Raw genomic sequence first — 21139 nt, 5'->3', positions numbered from 1 at the left:
ATTTGGCCTCCAATAGGGACTTTAATAATTAAAATCTGTTGACCTTAATACATCAATTATCAGCAGGATACATTTCACATGCTTTGTGGAAAATAAAACACTCAAAATAATTAGTTTGGATCTAACATTAAAACATTTACAGCACCAGACATAAGTGGTTGGAAATATTTAGCAAATGATTAGTTCTACACAAATATGTAGGTGAAATCATGCAATTAAACTAAACCTCTGCACACATTTATCAACTCCTTTTCATACAGATTTAAAAAAAAAAAAACTAAAGAAGAAAAGGAGATGAGCATAAAACAGAAACATTTTACAATCCCATACAAGCCCAATACATTCCAGATAAAGAGGTTCCATTCTTATAACGCGTGCATTACCACTATCAATTACTCTGCATATATGCACCGAATTACAAGCTAACAAGCTGTTTCTTATGAATTACGACATGAGTAGAACCCAAAAACATATGTATTTGGATAATGGAACTGACAATCTTCTGAGACTATAAAGAATCCCTGAGGCAAAACATGTAGGCTACATTTATTGATCTGAACAGTGATATGATCTCTTCCATATTGTACTGTATCTATTATTCTTGCTGTAATACATTTGTGGTTCATTGACTTTTACATATTCAGTAAATCTTTTATTCCAACTCACTATGGTAAGAATTACTGTAGATTCATCCAGGCAAAGTAAACTCCAGGCAAAGTCAACTACAGGCACGGTAACCATCAAACATACAAGCTAATTGAGAGGAGAGACCTTTTAGATTAATCATTTAACAAATAAATTTTACTGTACAGTATGTGGTGTTTGTTACTATACTGTGTATCAGTAAACCCTCCCATAACAACATGATGTATAGCTAATAAAGAGGTTATGATACTGGATAAATGTTAGCAACGTATCATTTGGATACATTTAAATCCACATAAAACTGCTCAATCATGAAATCCTATTGTATTTGTGTTCACACTTGCTGTGAGTATTCTATACACAACATTGATTGCTCCCTATAAAGATGACTACAGAACAATCTACAAAAAGATTTCATACATACCAGACAAGAGAATGGCACTCCTCTCGTTCAAACCAACAGGTAACTTGTGAAAGAGACAAACAAGGGACTGTTTTTTCAGTTGTCCTACAGTTGTCCTACATAGCCTTTTTAGACATTTTCATGGCAGAAACAAAAAGGCCACGAAAGTAAAGTTGCACAAAAAGAGCTTGGTTTGTCCAAGACTGAAGTTGTGCTGGAGTGATGTGATATGCCAATGAATAGTGTATGAGTGAACCCAAGACTGGTAACTATAACTAGGGGCTGATGAGAGACGTCACTGTGAGCTCAATCTGCCAAGTAAGACAGGCTAACAAGACTGATCTGCCAAGTCATTTCAACAGTTAATAGGACACTTTAAATATGTTCAAAATGTATAAAGTACCTTTAGACAAATCCTATGAACCTAACTGGCTTTAAATATTCAAGTGATGATGATAATAATAGTGGTTAGGGTTTGCTTTCCATGTTGTGTTCTTTTGTTTTAGAATTCTCGATTAACTTCACATTGAGTGAGAAGTCCCATCCTACCAACAATATGTAGCCACACTTAGTAATGCTTGACCACAAATGTTAGTACAAAGCTCACAACTAAATGTATAATTGAGACAAAAGCTGGGATAAGTGGAGAAGAATAATCATTAGGCCAACTTCTTTTTACATAACCAAAAGCATTACAATTAACACTGGAAATTAATTTATTATTATACATTATGGCCTAAGAAAAATTAATAAACATTGAATAAATAATGTAAAAATAGTTACACAATACACAAATACACAGTATAAAGGAATATCTGAAATTGAAGGTCATTTTAGATCTTGTAGCATAATAAGCTTCTGATGGCAACAACTTATATTGCTTGGCTGAGCAATTTCAAAGAGGACTGAGACAGGTAAGCTGGGAGAACCACAGACATTACGTAGCGTAAAAAACATACCAGAGAGCTTAGGTGTGCATGGGACAAAGGAAAGCTAATCAATAAATTGTAATACCTCCTGAGATAGAATTTCGTGCAAGTAAACAAAAAGTCAGTGCATCCAAGTTGGAACAATGTCCCTATTTAAATCATTAATTAGGGAGCTCTATTAGGGAGCTCAGTGTAGACACATCAGACTTTATTATGCACCACCAAATGGTGTCAAGCCCTCCATCCAAAACCATTGTGTTGTGTTTTCAAATTCATCTGGGTTAAACATTCATTTTAACATATTAAGGTTACTGAGAAAATAATGCAAGTAAGTTTATACTTTAAATAATAAATAATTCAAGTCAATCACAAATCCTAACACACCACTTCCTATTAAAATGGGCATAGAGTAAAAGCATTGATCATTGTTCTAATACTGAGTTGAAACATGCTTTAGCATCTTGTATTCAATAGAACTGCTATTGAAAACTAAAGCACAACTCATCAGCTCATCAATTACACATACAGCCTGTAAGCCATACGTCAAAGTCTAAAGTTGCTGGTATCCGATGAAACAAGGTTTTCAATTATTCAAGCACTCCAGGTAGTGTTGCATGTGTCATCCTCATTATGCGAAGGCATCGCCCACATCCACAAGAAATTGATTTGGGTTTGTCTTCGTAATATCTACTGCAAAAAATGTGTTACAGAAGTCTTAATGTTTGGTAAGGATTGACTGGTCTCCCTGTCAGTTGAACGTGTAGCTATGTGGTGCTAGTAGGTGCATGTATAAACCTTTAAGTAAATGAGGGTAATTATGTACAGTATACAGTTGTGTATTATCATTCATTCAGAGACCATACAACTTCATTTGATCAGAACCTTTGCTATCCAGTTTCTTTACCCACATCTATGATTAGTGTGTTCATTCCACCATTGGTGTGCTCATTCAGTGAAGTTGTGGGGGACAAGAATCAGATGTGTGACACCCATGGTGACACTAACACGACAATCCTGTTGAGAGATTCTGCTCTTAATTACATGATTCAATACAGGACCGTAGGTTGAGGAGATGAACTGTAGTCCCTGCTATCGACGCCTGTAAGGAGGTCACCACCCCTATTCTGTCGCCACCACAGTCCTTTAGATTACTGACCTCATTCCCTAATGTGTACTTAAGGAGGAGACCGGGGGACATTCTGGAGTTGACACTGAAGTCCCATGCCAGCTCCTCTTCCGTTTCTCTCCTTTCTGTTCGCCTAATGAATGCAATTTAAGAACATGTCTAGACAAACTCTGCTGCTGAGAAAATGTGTTAAACCACAGTCCAAAACAAAATCTACTTTACTAACATAACATATTTCATTTTCAAATGTAAGTGACATATCTGCAAAAACAGTTATTCAAGACAGTTATTCATAAACATATCTAAATTGCATTTCCCACAACTTAACACTATTTGTATCATTGTGCTAGTGAGTATATAGGGTACTTAGATGAATATGCATGAGCAGGCAACCCAACCCTATAAATGACACCTTTCGCAGTGTCATCTAAGGTGAACCACAGAATGACTTGATACCAACCATGCAATCTTACCCATGTACTGTCCAAAGGCCATTCTTGGCTGTCGGCTGGTTATTGTGATCTGTTTGTGCTCCAGTGCCTCTGCAGGCAGACCATATGACTGTGGTGTTATATGTCACCCATGACACATTTCTTACTCCTGGGGGGCTCTCTGGCTGGCTTTGTGAGTGGCATAAGGACATGGTCCATTGTTATTGGACTTCATGTTAATATGTGGCTTTAGTCTGGGTCATTAAATAGCAATTGTCCTCCAATGACCCACATAATGTAATGTCAAACTAGAAACATTCAAGCTAAAGTGATAAGATTTAAGTGTTAACATTGTAGACATGGAAGTAGTAGCATCATAATCTCTCTGAATCAGAATCAGAATTATTTTATTTGGCCAAGTATATTTGCACATACAGGAAATTGACTTGGTGAGGTTGGTGCATGGACATAAAAAACAAATAGCAAATATTGACAAGAAATTTACTGTGTGCAATAAAACAAGAGTTCCAGTCCATGACTCTGTGTGACAGCTAGGAGCAGTACTGCCGCGAAGAAAGGCTCTGGCGGAGAAGAGTGTCTGAGTTCTCATCATACTCACCGCCTGAACCCTCACTACAGTAGTGACCGAGAAGAGCAAGTCATTTTCTGACGTCATCCTGGTCCTTCGCCCTCATTTGGGAGCCAAAGATCAGACCAAAAGTAAAAAGAAAAGTTATGCTAAGTCATAGCAGATGAAAATAAATAAAAGGTTGGCAACATTTGTAGAAAATGTACTTTCCTGAAAAGACACAGAGCTGGTTGCCAGGAAATTTTCGGCTACATTAGAAATGTTTTCAACATCGTACAAGAGAGTTACTCTCTTCTGCCACCGGGTGCGCGCACATGTTGTGATGCACAAGTTCCTTTTCTGCAGCTTTCCCTTGGCGGCGGTGCAGAAGAAGAAGGCTCGCTCTAAGCTGCTTGCCAAAGCCTGGATGATTGCACAGACAAAAAGACCACTGCCTATGCCCAACTGTCAAATGTTGCTATAATTTTCTTGGCAGTCAATTGTTCTCTTTAAAAGCCTGAAGGTGAGTAGCTAGAGAGTGTTGCTAGCCAATGCTATCTAGCTAGCGATAGCTATGCTAATGTGGCTAAACGTTACTTCTAGGCTCTCGACTAGTGGCTAGCTAGTATGCTAAATTATCATTTGTTATCAACAAGTTGTTTTGTGAAAATTACATGGTTTTACATTTTATCTCGACAATATTAGACTCGCCGCAAACCAGTCTGAGATTAGTCCCTATGTTAGTGGGGGTCAGTCTATTGCCAACTAGCTTAATGGGGGGGGGGGGTCCATGGGACGTTGCTGGTCATGAAACGTTGTCACGCTCAAACGAAAGTATCACGTTTAAATATGAATATTATTTCTATTTGGGTTAGGGTTAACCATAGGATAGGATTATTAATCAATTAATATAAGTGACAACATTCACGTTGAACATGAAATGTGTTCGTTTCAGGTATTAGTCAGACCCCATTAACCCAGCTCTGACTTTGATTTCCCTAGCCATCCAAATTCCAGAATGACTGAAGAACCGTTGTCTAAAAAGGTGAGTTGAGAACTATCTTGCTCATGAACTATCGTCCATGTTGCAAACCGTTACCTCACTAAAATCACAAGAACATTATTTTGATCTATATCTCATGCTCACCCAGGCTCGCCTTAGTGAATCTGATTTGAAGACTCTAACCAGGGAGGAACTCTGTGAAAGGTATTTAGCTTCTATGTAGTACCATTACTGAATCTAACCAATATAAGTGACATGCATAGTTGATGGATAGGCCTAACACTGAGCTTGTTACATACAATTGTATGCCTGGTTGATAGCAGCTTACTGTAGTACGTAAAGCTTTTCTGTACTTAGTGTGGAGATGACATTGATGGTCCTTGGTTCAGCTTTGTACAGGAAGTTGTAAATCCTCTTTCTTTCCTCAGGTGGAAGCGGGAGGAAGCTTATATACAGATGCTTGAGACAAAATACTCAGATTTAGATTGTAAGTATAAGATTGTACAGTAGGCCTACCACTCTAAAGTGTAAACACATGACACATGCATGACTGAACAGAACAGTCTCTCAAATATCTGCATACTAGATCTGAACATTGTGGCTACATCTAGTGCAGCATACTTAACACAACAGCAACGTTTCTCACGGAATAGTGCAGTAGTGTCCGAATTTGTTTGAAATGTATGTTTTGGACTCCTCAGCGAATGATGTAACTAACCTGAGGGAGTCTGAGGAGAAACTGAAACAGCAACAACAAGAGGCGGCGCGGAGGGAGAACATCCTGGTCATGAGGCTGGCTACAAAAGAGCAGGAAATGCAAGAGTGCACTGTGAGTATTGCCATGTCATTCACTGTGATAAGTACATTTTGTGACAAGTTAACACATCTCAGACTCTCCAGCATCACCTGTTTAGTACTGTATTGTGACACACAACATAGTATTGACATCATGTTTGTATTATTTTCACAGACCCAGATCCAGTATCTCAAGCAAGTCCAGCAACCCAACGTGGCCCAGCTGAGATCATCTATGGTGGACCCTGCCATCAACCTGTTTTTCCTGAAAGTGAAGAGTGAACTGGAAGAGTCTAAAGACAAACTGGAGCAAGCCCAAAATGAACTCAGTGCCTGGAAATTTACACCTGATAGGTAAAGCAAACCAAAATAATCCTCCAGCCAAGACTTTGCCAGACTACTCTCCTCTGCAAGAATGCAAAATGGTGGGGAAGGCAGGAAATTCAATGCACTCAAAACTGACTGTAAGAGAGACAGAGAGAGAGATCATCAGACAGATATCCTTACCTGGTCAGCCCCACTTCCCCTGCACTTGTCACCCGTCATAGACTCTCTGTCAGGTGAACTGATTTCAGCTCTGACCCTGTTAAGGCACATGAAGGAATCGGGACTGCTCAGAAGAGATGGTCACTTTCAACCTTCAAAATCATCCCCCTTTAGGAACATTGCTATACTTTTGTGTGGTTTGATCGGGATGTTACAATGTTAGTCATTGAGGATGAACTACTAGGTGTAGAATCTACAGCTTGCTGTCTCCTAAATCAAATCCCCCATTCCACATAGAATATAGATATTGAGGTTAAAGTTGAAATGGAGGAGCTCCTAACAGGCCCAGTCCAGAGACTCTGATTAACACTAAAGACATTGACATTGGTCTCTGTAGTGACCCTGGGGTTGCTTCAAGTTGAGCTGACACAGGAGTCATCTTTTCAGTAATATGAGCGTTGTCCAGGTATGACTGTTTCATTTATTAATTGCTAAATGTTGCTACTTTTTTCATCCTCAGTTTACAGCAGTGTGCCGTATGTAACGCTTTCCAATTCAGTTTGGTTACCATGGGCATTTATTTAAAAGCCTTGTTCTACAGTATAAGAGTCTTATGTTCAATGGTTTCTAGCTTTTAATGTGAAAATCATAAGGTACTGTATCAGACAATGCAAATTCAGATGTTTGAAATTCAAATCAGTGTTGTGTTGTGTTTATTCAAGATTGCATTACATTAGTAGTAACACTTAGAGTAATCCCATTTCAATACAGAATTCCGTATCAGGCAAAGTACAAAGACAATGTAGATTGCCTGATATGACTAATATGCTATATAGGACATTGAGATGATGGAAGTTAGGCACTGCTATAAGACTTAAATAAGCCAGAATAGTCTCCTTTGGTCTCCAACCAGCGTGTGACTGCTGTCACTCATCATGTTATCATGTAGCATATATTATTTGATGTCCAACGTGCCTCCTTTTGCAGCCAGACGGGGAAGAAGCTGATGGCCAAGTGCAGGATGCTGATTCAGGAGAACCAGGAGCTGGGAAGGCAGATCTCCCAGGGACGCATCGCCCAGCTGGAGGCTGAGCTGGCCCTGCAGAAGAAGTACAGTGAGGAGCTCAAGAGCAGCCAGGATGGTAAGTAGTAGGCTCTCCAAACCCTTTATAGGAAGAGCATCATACAGATGGAGTTACCAACTTTTGTTGTTCTGCCTTTTTCTGTTTTGAAACAGACTTGCTGAATGTGTACAGTAAGATGTGTATGCCGATTACTGTGTTACAAAACAATGTACTGCTGTCATTATATGCTGTATCTTTGCCATTCCTCCATGTTGATGTTTGCGTCTCTTTGGTTTGTACAGAGTTGAACGACTTCATCATCCAACTGGACGAGGAGGTGGAGGGCATGCAGAGCACCATCCTGGTTCTCCAGCAGCAGCTGAGGGAGGCCCGCCAGCAGCTGTCCCAGTCCTCAGTCGCAAGCAACGCAGCCCAGAGCCACACAGTGCCTGTGTCCAAAAGAGACTGTGAGAGGGGGGTGGTCAACGGGCCAGGCAACACAAGCCCCATTCATAGGACAGCAGCAGGCCATGGCCCCTCTAAAGAGACAGACAACATAGAGCAGGATTCCTTACCATCCCCCTCCGCTGGCGCAGACACAAAACTCTCCAACTCGAACCACTCTGTGGACATGAACCAGCTTAGCGAGGGCTATGAAACAGTAGACTCCCCCACTGGTAGTGAGACCTCCCTTACACAACACTCCATTGACACAGACTCAAACCAAGATCTGCAGGAGGACAGGACACTGAGTGGGAAGGGCAGGAGAACTGGGGGTGCATGCCATGCCCAGAATGGATTGAATGTTACAGTTTAGGCTCAATTGATTAAGCTGTGTAAAGACATGGATAGCAATCATGCCCAATGGTGTGTAGGATACAGTGGACATGTTATGTATCCCCCATGTAGAGAAAATATCACTGAGTAGGATCATATTCAGTGATGACACATACATTCTTCTAGATTGTCTATGATACAGTGAGGACATTGTCTAAGTTTGTCACATATGACTGTATGATGATAACAACCAAGCAATGTCATTGTTTTAATTGTTTTAGTGTAACAAGTTGTCAAGTGCTGCTTATTTTTGGTTCTGAACTTGATTATGATTTTTCCCATTTATTGTGAAGATAGGTGCGCAGTTTACAAAAACGTGGTATGCTAAATTTGTACGTGTTTGTCCGAGACAATAAAAGTTTTTTTTTTTTTTTTTTTAATGTCATGATCTTACTTTGAATGGAAAATCTGTCGTAGATATTAGATAGCGCTGCTTATTTGTATTTGCTGCAAAATACCACTTGTGCAGCTCAGCTATTTCCATGACAAACTGCCTGAACAGGTGGTGGGTGTCTGGGTTGACCAAAATAATTGATGTAGACCCTTGTGATGAGGTTAATGCTGACTAATAATGTGAGAGAATGTAAGTGTAATAAGGACATTTCAGCCAGAGATATCAAGAGGAGAGAAGATGTCTGTCATTGAGCCCACTAGCCATAAGGAAACACCTCCATCTAGTGGCCATGTTGTTGAGTCACCTAAAGAGGAGCATTGTGGGATTGTGGGTAAAAATATCCATCCTTGCCCACCTCATATCTCTATTGAGGACAGTGAGTGCATCAGGGCGAGTTAATGTTCATCATTTCATTCTGTTGAATACTGTACTGTACCACTGTCGTCCTGGCAACCATTCACAAGGACTGATTGCCTGTTTTGCCTGCCCTGTTTTTTTCTGCACTGAAAATTCCACATCCCGTTGGCTGTTTGCATCCAGCATGGAGCGTGGTGGGGGGATTTAAAGAGACAGAACTGCAGGAACGTGACCGGCAGCAAAGGAGAGCAGCACTCAAGGGTCTGTGAGGACATTTAAAAGGGAAGTAACCATTTCAGCTGCGACTGAGCAAAGGAGATGAAGCTCTAAGTGCAATGTCCTTGTCTGTCAGGCTTGGAAAGCCTGTAGAGGATTGGAAAGCCTGTAGAGGATTGGAAAGCCTGTAGAGGAATATGCATTTCCTCCTCTGATTTGGATAATGTGTGTAACATTGCATTCTGCTCTCTCCCCTCCACTGGATGCATGATACAACCAGGATTGCACCAGAGCAAGTCAGCTGCTCTCTCAGTTTAACCCACAGGGTTTTCTCTTCTATTTTGCTGAAATGCACAGAGGAGCAAGCAGCTGAAGTGAGAGGCGGTCGGTGAGAGCTGCGCTGTGACCACAGAGGACCAGGACGTACAGGCTTCTTGAACTAGAAACACAAAAGGAGGAGGAGGAGGAGGAGGATTGTGTTCTGTGCCAGAGCACTGGTGCGCCAGGCTTTTAGTGCCTAGCATGGCCGTGCAGAAGAACCAGAGGGAGACCCCCAGCAGGACAACGACATCACAGGGGCTACCTACTGTCAACAAAGACAACCAGAGGAAGGGGAGCGGATCCAGGAGACAGGGAGGTCGGTAGCTTTGCTAAGGGGTTGACATTCATAGACAGGCTATCTGAACCAGAGGCAGCCTTTCCCTGTGGGGGTATGCTCTATGAATCTAGGCCATGGGAATGGTATAGCAATACATCTTCTCTGCTATAGCATCAGTCATTTCAGGATGATTTGAGCATGATTATGACAAATGCATATCATCAGTCATTTCAGGATGATTTGAGCATGATTATGACAAATGCATGGCTCATATAGATTTGAATGACCTCATATTTGTGAGTAGATTCCTCATATTCTTTATTGCCATTGTGTAACTGTAAACAAAAAGCAGTTTAGTAATGACATCACCCTACCCTATCATTGCTATTATAAACATGAGTGCTCGTGATAGGCCTGATTCAGCAGGAGACATTGATGGTCACTACTTACATAACATAAGATGTTAAGAGAGATTGTTTTTGTCTTGCTACCATTATTATGAGAGAGCATGTGCTCATCATACCTCTTTTATCAACAAGTACCTACCAATTCCTCTGTTGCGTTATCAAATACAATTATTTTACCCTTCTGTGAATCATTTCTATGTTTCTATCCCTGTCTTCATTTGCTGTTTGTTTTAGTCATCTCCATGCAGACGGATCAGGTGCTGGCATTTTCTCCATCCCTCACAGGCACTTACACATCATAATAGGTCTTTTATGTGCAGCTAACCCCTTGCCTAAAGCTATCAGCACCTAGAACAACCACTGTCTTTTCTTCTGACATGGCTAATGTCTGTTATAGTTCTCCTTTTTCTTTCATTTCAGATGCAGGCAATGATGTGAAGCCAAATTCAGAGAAGAGGAGAGCAGTCCCTTCTTCCACGAAGTCAGCCCAGATCAGCAACACAAACAATGCTGGAAACACAGCAGGTCTGAATCATCTCTCTCTCTCTCTCTGCCTGGGGTCGTACTTGTCCTTTCAGGGGGCAGCCATCATGGGGTTTGGTTGGCTGGCATTCTTAGTTGCCATCGTGGCATGTTCATGACACCCTTTATTCTACAAAGCCCTTTTTTTCTGTAGTCCTTTCCATGATCACTATTGCTACAAGTGTTAAACATCCTAACGAAATAGTGCGTACTGTTTTATGTCGTTCTCCAGGGCCACCTTCACTCAACGTTGATGAGAGACTGAAGCTGGTGCGAGAGCGGAGGGAGCAGCAGGAGAAACTGCTTGGTATGTCACTCCCTACACTATGACTGATGACCGATGACCCCATTCAGTGTTGGTCGCTTATTACGTCACGCTGTTTTGAGCTGCTTGACTCACGTAGGTGTTTTGGTGGCTAAGTCCAACAGTTTGTTCGCAGTTTCACGAGAGCTTGGCTGGTTGGAGCGAGAGGAGCGGGCCAGACGCTACTATGAGAAGCAGCTGGAGGAGCGCAAGAGGAGGCTCCTGGAACAGAGGGTGAAGGAGGAGAGGAGGCGCACTGCCGTTGAGGAGAAGCGAAGGCAGAGGCTCAAGGAGGAGACAGTGAGTTTGTGACCCTTTGGTTTTGCATAAATCAGTTGATTTCAGGTGTCAGTTTTGTGCATCCATATGCTTTACAGCTTTTCCCACTTGACAGGTAGAAAGAAAGTCATTTCAGAAATGAGATACTGCTCTCATGTTGTGTTTTATCCGAAGTTCAGCAATGTTTAGGATTTTGAAAACGTTGTACTTAGGATGACCAAGTGACACTATAACTGTCACTGACTGGTTATTGTGTTCTTGGGGTGAAGGAGCGATATGAATCTGTGGTGCGCAAGACCCTGGAGAAGAGCCAGAGGGCCAAGCAGAGGCTCAGCCAGAGCTCCAGAGGAAGGAAGCTCAACAAGAACACTGGTAAATACTGGTAGTTTTGCCATTAATTTGATCTGTTTGTAACTTTCTTTTATCTCTCTAAGCCCCTGTAACACCAAGCTTGTTTTAACACTCTGCACTCTCTCTTAACCCTAACTTTCTTAGCTTGCCTCTATTTTGCTTCTTTTCTATTTCTGTGTGTTTGGACATACTGTATCCATCTGTGCTTGGCCCCATACTAGCTCCACGCCGCTTACCCCTGAGTCCATGGGAGAAGAGCTTGGTCAGTCGCCTCCTGACTCCCACATGCTCCTATCTGGCCAGGAGCAAGAGTGCTGGTTGTCAGTCAGGAAAAGAAGGTAGCTACTCTTGATAGGCCTATGGAATAAAAAAGTACAAACATTTAGATTATAGCAATTGTGACCAAATACATATAAATGTATTTTTGACCCACCATATACATGAACACAGCTCAGTACTCATGCCTGACTCATCGAAGGAAATGACCTACTAACTCTGTGCTTCATCCCCTCTCTTCCTCTTAACCATTCCTCGCTACACATGTTTTCACTGTCTCCCCCACTTACGCACACTCCTCCATTGCTCCATGACAACGACACGACTCTGGTTCAGTTGTCCATGTTTGTCGCCGTTCAGTTTCATGCCACTCCATGAATGCCGCCACCACCACCACCACCCCTCACAAACCCCAGCACCGCTCTGGCACAGACAACCACAGGGCAGCCGCCTCGCCCAGTCCCAGCAAGACCAACCGTCCAGCCATCAACCTGGCACAGGTAATTACTACTGTACTTCTTCCAACTCCTCATTATCACAGTACGCTGTGTTGTTAATGGCAGTTGTTGTCATACTATAACTGTGGGGTACCGGTGTTTACTACAGTAAGAGGATAGGTGAGTTCTAATCACCTGTAAATATCTGTTGATTTGTGATCAAGATCAAAGTAGGACAGAAGATCTGGATCACTAGGCCTCCTCAAACACCCCCTGCTGATATGAGAGTGAGGCCAGCCACAGCTCCACAGAGCAGAACAGCAGCGCCTTCACCAGAACGGTAGGTGACTGTGTTGAGGGTGGGTTTGCTGTGTATTGTGTGTTTGGTATTGTGTGGAGGTTGCTACAACTTATTTATGTACTACATCTTTTTCAAACATTTATATTATTATACATTCTGTTCATTTATGTGCATATTGCATATCTGACAATAGTGCCAATTTTTATTTTTTTATATTACTTAAAAGTCCTGTGAACAGATTTGTTATTTGTTTACTGGTCTAAACAGTAAACACAAGTCAAAAGTCCTCTCCTTCTCCTTAGGACCCATAGCAAAGCTGTCTTCAGACCCCCCCCACCAAAGCAGTTGGAGCTTGCCACAGTCCCTGAGGAGGATGCCACCCCCTCCAGCTACACCCTCTCTCCGAGTAACGCTCGACCAATGAGGACATCTGCTGCATGCTACCAAGAGGAGATGGAGCAGAACATGTCAGTCAAACCATTCCTGAACATTCCAGAACCCCAGACAGCAGCCACATATAGAACTGACGAGAATGAGCAAGGTACTATAATACACACATACATTTTGCTGGTATTTCAGCAAAAAAATAAGTCTGATGTATTTTATTGTTCTGTGTGTGTATTGAGTGTGTGTGTGTGTATTTAACATTGTTCTACTGTACATTTACTGTACATTTATTGTCCATCACCAGGATCCCTCCACATAGCCCCCTCCGCTCCTGGAGCCATGAACAGGCCCTCAGCTGGCACCACAGACCCAGAGGAGGCCTCACGCCTCCTGGCCGAGAAAAGAAGGCAAGCCCGCCTGCAGAGAGAGAGAGAGGAGGAGGAACGCCTGCGGAGAGAGGAGATACAGAGGTACGTAGGAGAGAGGGCATCACAATGTTCTCCCCCCTCTTTTTAATGGGGTACTCAGCTGCTGTGAAAAATGAAAATTCACAATTACGTTTGCATGGTGATATGTGTTATTGTGTTATTGTCGCATGTGGCACCACAGACGAGGCAGAGAGGAATTGGAGCGCAGGAGATCAGAGGAGCGAGCACAGCAGGAGGCCGCGGCCCAGCATCTGGTGGAGGAGAGGAAGAGGAGGGAGGAGGAGGAGCAGCGCAAACTCGTAGAGGCAGAGAGGGCCCGCAAGGTGATGGAGGAGGCTGCACTCCTCCAGAAACAGGTGAAGAGGCCCTCGAGACCAACATTGTCCATTTAATATCCAAAAATAGCATACTTGAATGACCATGACCGACCTTAGATATAAATCTTGATTTTTAATTTAATATTGTTCATTCCTGAAGTGTATGATTTATCTATGCTATTTTAGGATATCATACTGAGGTATTTCTGCTGGAATCATCATCTTGAAGAAGTTGCATGGCTATGCACAGGGCTTTCACCTTTTTGGATTGTCCATTTATATTTATCTGTGAGTCAGTCTCAGTAATGCAGCTTTCCTTTCTAGAGAGAGGAGCTGGCGCGTCAGCAGGAGAAGGCAGAGCAGCTGAAGCAGGAGAGGGAGAAGCTCTTCCAGAAGGAGGAAGCGGCACGCCAGGAGAGGAAAAAGGTGAGGGGGGGGGGGGGGTGTAGAGGTAGAGATGTTAACACTAGTTGCACACTAGGTGCAATAAGGTGAGGGATAATAAGGTCAAATTTCAGAAGTAGTAATGTGCCTGACACTTTTAATGTTTAACTGAATGTTTTAGCTTGATATTGTTAAGGGTGTCTTTGGGGACTTTGTGGTGTAGAACTGGGGGCTCTCTGTGCAGTGGAAGTCAGTTATGATGAAAATAGATCAATTAGTTTCATTTAATAGTTCAAACCAAAGCACAAAACTTTTCACAGAGATTTTTCCTTTTTTTCAGCGACTGGAGGAGATCATGAGGAGAACCAGAAGGACTGATCCAGCTGATAAGGTAAGAACAATCGCTTAGCTTAGAAGAGTACATTGCCCTCAAGCACTTAGTTGTTTTGCTTCTGGTACAGTTTTTTACCATCTTAAGTTAAAACAGAGCTTGTCCTGGCCTTCACCAAATGTATTACATTTTGTCATACAGAAATCTGTCCAAAACGGAACCTCTGAAAAGGAACCCCAACCAAAGGAAAATACGCAGCCTGTTCAGAATGGCACTTCTGAAGAGATGATCAAGCTGCCAGTGGGGACCAAGCCGTCAAAGCTAAGCTTGACTGGGGTGGAGGACATGGTGCCTGTTGTGGCCTTCAAAGAGCGCAGATCCCTGAGAACTCTCACAGGCATGGAGGAGATCCAGACCCATCAACGAGCAGGTGAGACTAGGTCATCCACAGATATAACCCATAATGAATGTGCTGATTGCACAGCTAAAGTGTCTCAACAGGATTGTGAACATGTACTTCATCTCATTTTCTTTTCCCTCCTTTTGTCTGTCTATCACATCCTCTTCAGAAGTCATCTGAGCATTGAACAGAGGGGGAGACAAACCACCCAAGATGTTTCCACAGCCGTGATTCCCTTCTGCGACACAGAAATTACTGCAGCCATTTTCCTGCCCTGCACTTTGAGCATGTGAAAACAAACACGCACTCATATTCCCTGGATGCTTTTATATTTTGGAGGAAGACATCATTATTATCACCCTATCCAGACAGAGGCACGGCATGTGATATCTGCAACACTAGACAGGGGAATTCATTTGCTCAGTGTTACTGTAATAACAACTGAGGAGCCTCAGCTGTAGGTAAGTGATAGCAGTTCTAAGTGAGTTTAGTATGGTGGCAGATACAGTATATGAATTGTAGAAAGATGTATTTTCTCTCTTTAAACTTTGAAATACTGTTTTGGCTGACCATTTCACAGTCACAGCTGGTGTATTTAGCCATGCGCTTAGCTAAGCTTATTCCTGACAATGCTGCTATGTGAGCACTTTTCCTTCCACAGGTATACCGTTGTGGATTAGGGTAGTTGTGACTGTGCACTTGTGCTTGTTTCAGAACTAAAGAGTTCAGTTTTTGAGTTCGAAAGAAAACCACTTTCTGTCTTACTTTCCTTATTTTTGTGAAATGTAATCTAGCTATATTTTTCAAAGCTGCTATGGACCTAGGTTCCAAAAGAGTAACGTTCTTTTGTGGTCCTTGTTTTACAGTACAATAGTCACTTGTTGTTGACCACTTGCAAAGTACTTTGCCATTTCTTTACTGTGTGCAATCATTTTAGGAAACAAATGAAAGAGTCTGTACAAAGCCAATTTATTAAAACATAAAAGTATACAAAAATAACACCCTTGCACTGTTATATCTGTTTGATCAGTTTTCTGGTATGATTATCGCTTGTATCCTCACTGTCCACTCCTGTCCTTGTATAAAATAACGTAGTGTCAATACTGTAAAAGCCGTCAACCTGTATGAAAACTTGAATATAATACACCTTGATTGATTAAACCTTATAAAAGACTAGAGTGTGTTGTCCTTTTTACAGTTGATTAGTTCAACACGGATGCCTTCACAAAAGGAGAACCCCCACCCCCCACAAAAATAGAAAAAAAAAAAAAACATGGAATCGATGGAGTAAAAACAAAACACTTCTATCACAAACATAAGTCAAGACATACAATAACATTCAAACGTAATGTCAGATAAGCACATAACCTGGAACACTTACAGACATCTCAGTAGGGATTGTCTGTGTTATGTTTGGAGGGCTCCAGAGAGCAGGGGGAGGAAGGCGGCTGAATCATCTGCAGTAGCTGCCTGGTTTGCTCCGTCTGCGCATGCACCCTCTGCAGCTGCTCCTCCAGCACACCCCCACTCATCACAGCTGGAAACTCTCCACCTGCAGGGTCACCCCAGATACCCCACAACAGACTAGGTGAAAACTATCTGCTTTTATTTTTTTTAGTCACTCTGGATAAATGACTAAAATGTTATTATCTGGTTATTGACTGATATACCTACTGTTTTTGCATTGTAATTGTGACTGGCAGAGGTGTGGTTACAAAACCACAACAAACCTTTGTTGAGGTTGCATAATGTGGCAATGCCAAGTTGCTGGAATCTCACTTCCTGGTTCTTGAGGAACATCAGTAAATATTCCGAGATGGCAGCAGAGTGAGGTTGCAGTAATTGGATGACTGGCCCTTTGTTATAAACAGTAACATGGTTATAGCACGTATGAGGATTTGAAAACTTTACTTACACGTATAGGCCTAAATAGCATTCTTGGGATAAATATAATATGCTAGAATTATACTGCCAACCATTTGTACCATTTGTGTCTTGTGTAATCACACACACAATACATTTGGATATAAACCAAAATACATTCACATTACCATCCATATCTAGTTTGCTGATGATTGAAGCAGAATGATACGACAGCTCTGGATTTTCCATTTGTCCAGAAAACATCACTAGACTTGAGACTTGTTGAGGGGTCATTTTTGTGGCCAAATGAGGCCGGAGTGAGTCTGAGAAAAGAAGACAGAAGTCACAATAGATTATTTTTTCATAACCCTTTTGGGGCTACACTGCTATGATAGTCTAAGATCTGTCAGGAATGAGTTGCTTCAGCCACATAAATGACTGTTTATATTCATAATCATATCCAGGATTCTCACCCCAACTTGTCAAATGACGCAAACACAGCGTCACGCACAGTAAGGTCTCTTCTGAGGTGACACTTGTCACAAGGGCCTGGAGAAGTCCTGTTAGACACTCACTCTCTATCACAGACTAAACAACAAGGGTTAATCACATGAACACATGAATTACAGCATGGTACATTGCTCCCAATAACACTCCCTATGGCCAAGTTGGTCATGATGTGAAGGCCATGTGGACCACAGAGACGGTTACTCTGGTGTATGAGAGAACGACCAACATGACATCATTACTTGTATCATTAGTACCTGCTGGCCGGTACTGCTGCTGCACAGGTTGGTGATGGTGGCAGCACTGTGGTTCATGATGACAGAGCTGCATCTGTGTCTGAGGAGCAGCTGCCCTATGACCTGTAAAACACCCTCATTCACCAGGGTCTCCTGGAACACAAGATAATTAATACAGTGAACATGATCAATCCAGTTTATGATAATAAAGATGACCATAATCACCACCATCAATATTGTGAAAGGTCTCACTTTGTTGGGCTGGTGTGTAGACATCTCAGACAGCAGTGTGATCGCAGACTCACACACAGGGAGGGCAGGGGAGCACAGCAGGACTTTCAGAGGCAACACACAGTCCAGTTCCATCAGCTGCTCCTGGGTCAGAACTAGAGACAGCATAATATAAACATACCTAGTGCACTGAACGTGCCTAAAAACACTGAATGAGTGTGACCTTTGTATCTTGTATACATGTAAACCTAGTGGTTTTGATTACCATTCCTTGACAGGTTTTTGAGGCATCTGCAAGCTTGGGATGAGTTCTGGAAATAAACAAAGGATATGAATTACATTTCAGGATTACATAGAGGGCCATTTGTGTAAGGTAAACATTCAGTCAGTTACACCTAAGAGCAGCCATTACCTTCTGCACTGATGAAGACATGAGCGCGAGCAGAGACTTCAACAGAAAATGGTCTCCAATGCCAAGCATCCTTGGATGATGCTCCTGGACAGCGGCGATGTTGCTCAGAGCAGAGCAGCTGTGGAACTAAAGTTCAGACAGAATTTTGGATATTAATATAACAAATATCTGCAATGTTTGTTTTATTTATTTCCATGAGTACAAAAGCACATTAATACTCTTTGTAATTGTGCATTTCATCATTTCACAACTGAACTACAGAAGATGTGAAGCGCCACTTCTACCTGAATATCAGCAGCGGAGGACTGCAAGAGAAGCGCCAGGATGGGAATACCTCCCTCTTGACATAAGACCTTCATTGAGCTCTCTAGGGAACAAGAGGAGCAGTGGGTGCTGGTGAAATGACAAAGGACATAATCGCCAGAAAGAAAAACATGTCTTGATGAATTAGACACAAGAATGTATAGTCAGTGCTAGCTTGAACACTGATACGCATCACTTAAGAAAAAATGTCAACAAACAAGCTCTCATAGCCAACTAACGTGTTCAGTGAACTCCAACCATGTTTGTTATAATAAATCAACACAGCAACATCAACAACCTTAGTGTTCAAGCATTCAGGTGTGCTCAACTGTGAAAACCTACCAGATTGTGTGAGGTTTAAGAGGGCCCAAACTGCATTTTGCTGGACCCGAGGGTCATAAGACTTAGCCAACACCAACAATGGTATAACCCCATCAGCAGACACAATAGCTTCTCTGTTTAATTCTGAATGAAAGTGAGACAATGACAAAGCAACTGGAGATTAAGTTTCATGTCCGTTCAGAGAACTGAAGTTATGTTATTTCTGGGAGATTGTACAGGAATTTTGGCTAAGCACAGATCTGACAAAGGTCATGGAACATTGCCTTTCACCATGTCATCATGAATCAGCCAGAATGGTGTTTATCTTTCAGCACAACCTCATACATTGTGTAATGTATGCTTGATTTCTCTCTCAGACTACATCAGTATTCAGAGAGAAAAGTCTGATCCTAAGTACTATATTGCAAACATGCAAAGGACTGGGACTTTCTGCTCAATACATGGTGTGACAAAACCAACAATTTGTAAGGCCAACAAATGTATGAAATTAGTTATATCACTGATTTCCACAGATGTGTTAACCTGATGAACCCATAACCCCCCACATACCTGAGGAGGCCAGTATGGCAATGCATGCACAGGAGTTACACTGGATAGTGGGATCCCCAGACTGGAACATCTCTAGAATAGGCACCAGCATTCCCATCTCTATCACCAGCTCTTTACACACTGAAAAACAGTACACCGATGTTATACTGTGGCCAACACAGTGTGTGTGTGTGTCTGTTCATGAGACTTAAACTCTACAAATGCCACCAAATATTGCTGTGACACAACAATTATTTCCAGAAATCTCAGAGAAGTCACTGAGGGAGAAAGTCTTACCATTATCCTTTACTAGCAGATTGACCAAAGACAGGGAGGTGGTCCTCTGCACCTTCAGATCATTTGATAGAAGCAGGGCAGTGTATGGTTCCAGGAAAGCAACAGGTAAAGGAGACTCCACTGAAACAAAACATTGAGAGGCGATCAATGTGTTGCCTTCACATAACAAATGACTCCATTACTATCCCTCTCATATGTCCCTGTGTCCACTTCTCTTGACATTTGCATAATACTGGTCACATAACCGTTACCATCACTACAACAATGGAGATATGCTGATGGAACCTGCAGGGCAAACAATGTTGCCAATATGAATGTTCTAATGAACCTCTCTAAATGGCACTTACATTGTTGACTGATGTGTAGGTAATACATGGCTGCAGAGCCTTGTAGGTCATGGTTTTCTGATGCTGCTAAAGTGGTCAACGCTTGCAGACATTCTGGGGTAAGCAGAGGGGTTTCCTGGCCTGGGAAAACATCATGAGATTAACATTACATTGAAATATGTTGCGTTGTAACAATCAAAGCACAACTGTGGCCTGGTCTATTCACAAACATAATACTTATGTGTCAAATGGTATTGTTGGGGGATACTGCCAGTCAGGGACAAATAATATACTTCTACAAATCATAATAACAATTTATGAACAACCTATGAATACATAATTAATTATGATCATTGATTCCCAAATGTGCATTTTCAACCAGATTACCTGTGTCCAGGTGATCTAATAATGCACGGGCCTCCGAGGACGTCTCCGCAGATGGAGTTGTTCTTCTCAGACAGCAACACCGGGACAGGGCTTTTACACAGTCCTTTATCTTCTTTCCAAGCTCAGCGGACAGAGTTTTCACAAGTGCAACGAAGTCCTTGAGCAACTGTGCACATTTTTCGCAAAGTCCAGAGGCCATCTTCAAACAGTGTTAAATCTAAGCAGCAACAGTATTGTTGCATGTCAAGAAGCTATCTGTGTTGCGCATCACCGCCATCTGCTCTCAGAGAACAAAGACACCTGTTGAAAAATGTGAACCTAACCTGTAAGGTACATACAGTACCACGTGACATACCCGCCCAGGGCACGTTATGTTCTTTTTTGTGTCATTCAGTGATTTCTAGATTAAATTAAACATTACTCAGATGCTGTATTATTAACAAATACAGTGATTGATTGCATTTAATATATTTGCACAGCAAGCTCCTCAAAAATACACTGAGGAATAATGACCTCAGTGTCTCTCTCAATGTTGTGGACACACTTCCAAATACTTCCCCCCTGGAAACATTGTTGTCCCTGGCTGATCAAAAAAAGGTTACATTGTACCATACAAATAAATAGATTAATTATATTGTAAGAACATTCTGATTCACTGGAGGTGTGTTGTGTGGGCGGAGGATACTTCAGTCACGATTCATCTCATTGGTGAAAGCAATGCTTGTGCTTGG

The 21139-nt window shown here is 42.0% G+C and overlaps 3 protein-coding genes across 5 annotated transcripts; 2 read left to right on the top strand and 1 right to left on the bottom strand.

The window, feature by feature from the left end:
- The first annotated feature begins 4483 nt into the window (after window positions 1–4483).
- On the top strand, window positions 4484–8631 carry LOC310813929 (pre-mRNA-splicing regulator WTAP-like). Its single transcript, XM_083683118.1, has 8 exons — window positions 4484–4625; window positions 5105–5147; window positions 5254–5309; window positions 5534–5592; window positions 5807–5934; window positions 6076–6254; window positions 7374–7528; window positions 7753–8631. The coding sequence occupies exons 2-8, from the start codon at window positions 5121–5123 to the stop codon at window positions 8265–8267; spliced, it is 1119 nt and encodes a 372-aa protein (XP_083539244.1). The 5' UTR covers window positions 4484–4625; window positions 5105–5120; the 3' UTR covers window positions 8268–8631.
- A 538-nt stretch (window positions 8632–9169) lies between these two features.
- Window positions 9170–16336, top strand: map7a (microtubule-associated protein 7a). Of its 3 annotated transcripts, none has more exons than XM_083683602.1 (15): window positions 9170–9891; window positions 10680–10784; window positions 11014–11088; window positions 11222–11385; window positions 11634–11736; window positions 11937–12053; window positions 12352–12491; window positions 12653–12768; window positions 13032–13270; window positions 13421–13586; window positions 13726–13900; window positions 14186–14287; window positions 14586–14636; window positions 14778–15006; window positions 15149–16336. In XM_083683602.1, exons 1-15 carry the CDS (start codon window positions 9777–9779, stop codon window positions 15154–15156), a joined length of 1905 nt encoding a protein of 634 aa, XP_083539728.1. In that variant the 5' UTR covers window positions 9170–9776; the 3' UTR covers window positions 15157–16336. The 3 variants fall into 3 exon arrangements, with proteins under 3 accessions (XP_083539728.1, XP_083539727.1, XP_083539729.1); XM_083683601.1 differs by having other exon boundaries at window positions 15146–16336; XM_083683603.1 differs by lacking the exon at window positions 11937–12053 and having other exon boundaries at window positions 15146–16336.
- Window positions 15927–20689, bottom strand: LOC310814289 (uncharacterized protein). Its single transcript, XM_083683608.1, has 14 exons — window positions 20409–20689; window positions 20043–20162; window positions 19696–19815; window positions 19420–19539; window positions 18871–18993; window positions 18510–18592; window positions 18226–18351; window positions 18079–18124; window positions 17835–17968; window positions 17604–17735; window positions 17313–17427; window positions 17028–17162; window positions 16707–16832; window positions 15927–16528 (listed from the first exon to the last, which is right to left on the bottom strand). Exons 1-14 carry the CDS (start codon window positions 20605–20607, stop codon window positions 16365–16367), a joined length of 1743 nt encoding a protein of 580 aa, XP_083539734.1. The 5' UTR covers window positions 20608–20689; the 3' UTR covers window positions 15927–16364.
- Window positions 20690–21139: the final 450 nt, after the last annotated feature.

Source organism: Argentina silus, assembly GCF_951799395.1.
Source record: "Argentina silus genome assembly, chromosome: 13".
Lineage (NCBI taxonomy): Eukaryota > Metazoa > Chordata > Actinopteri > Argentiniformes > Argentinidae > Argentina > Argentina silus.
The sequence above is the reverse complement of the archived record's forward strand: the minus strand, read 5'-3'. Positions and strand labels throughout refer to the sequence as shown.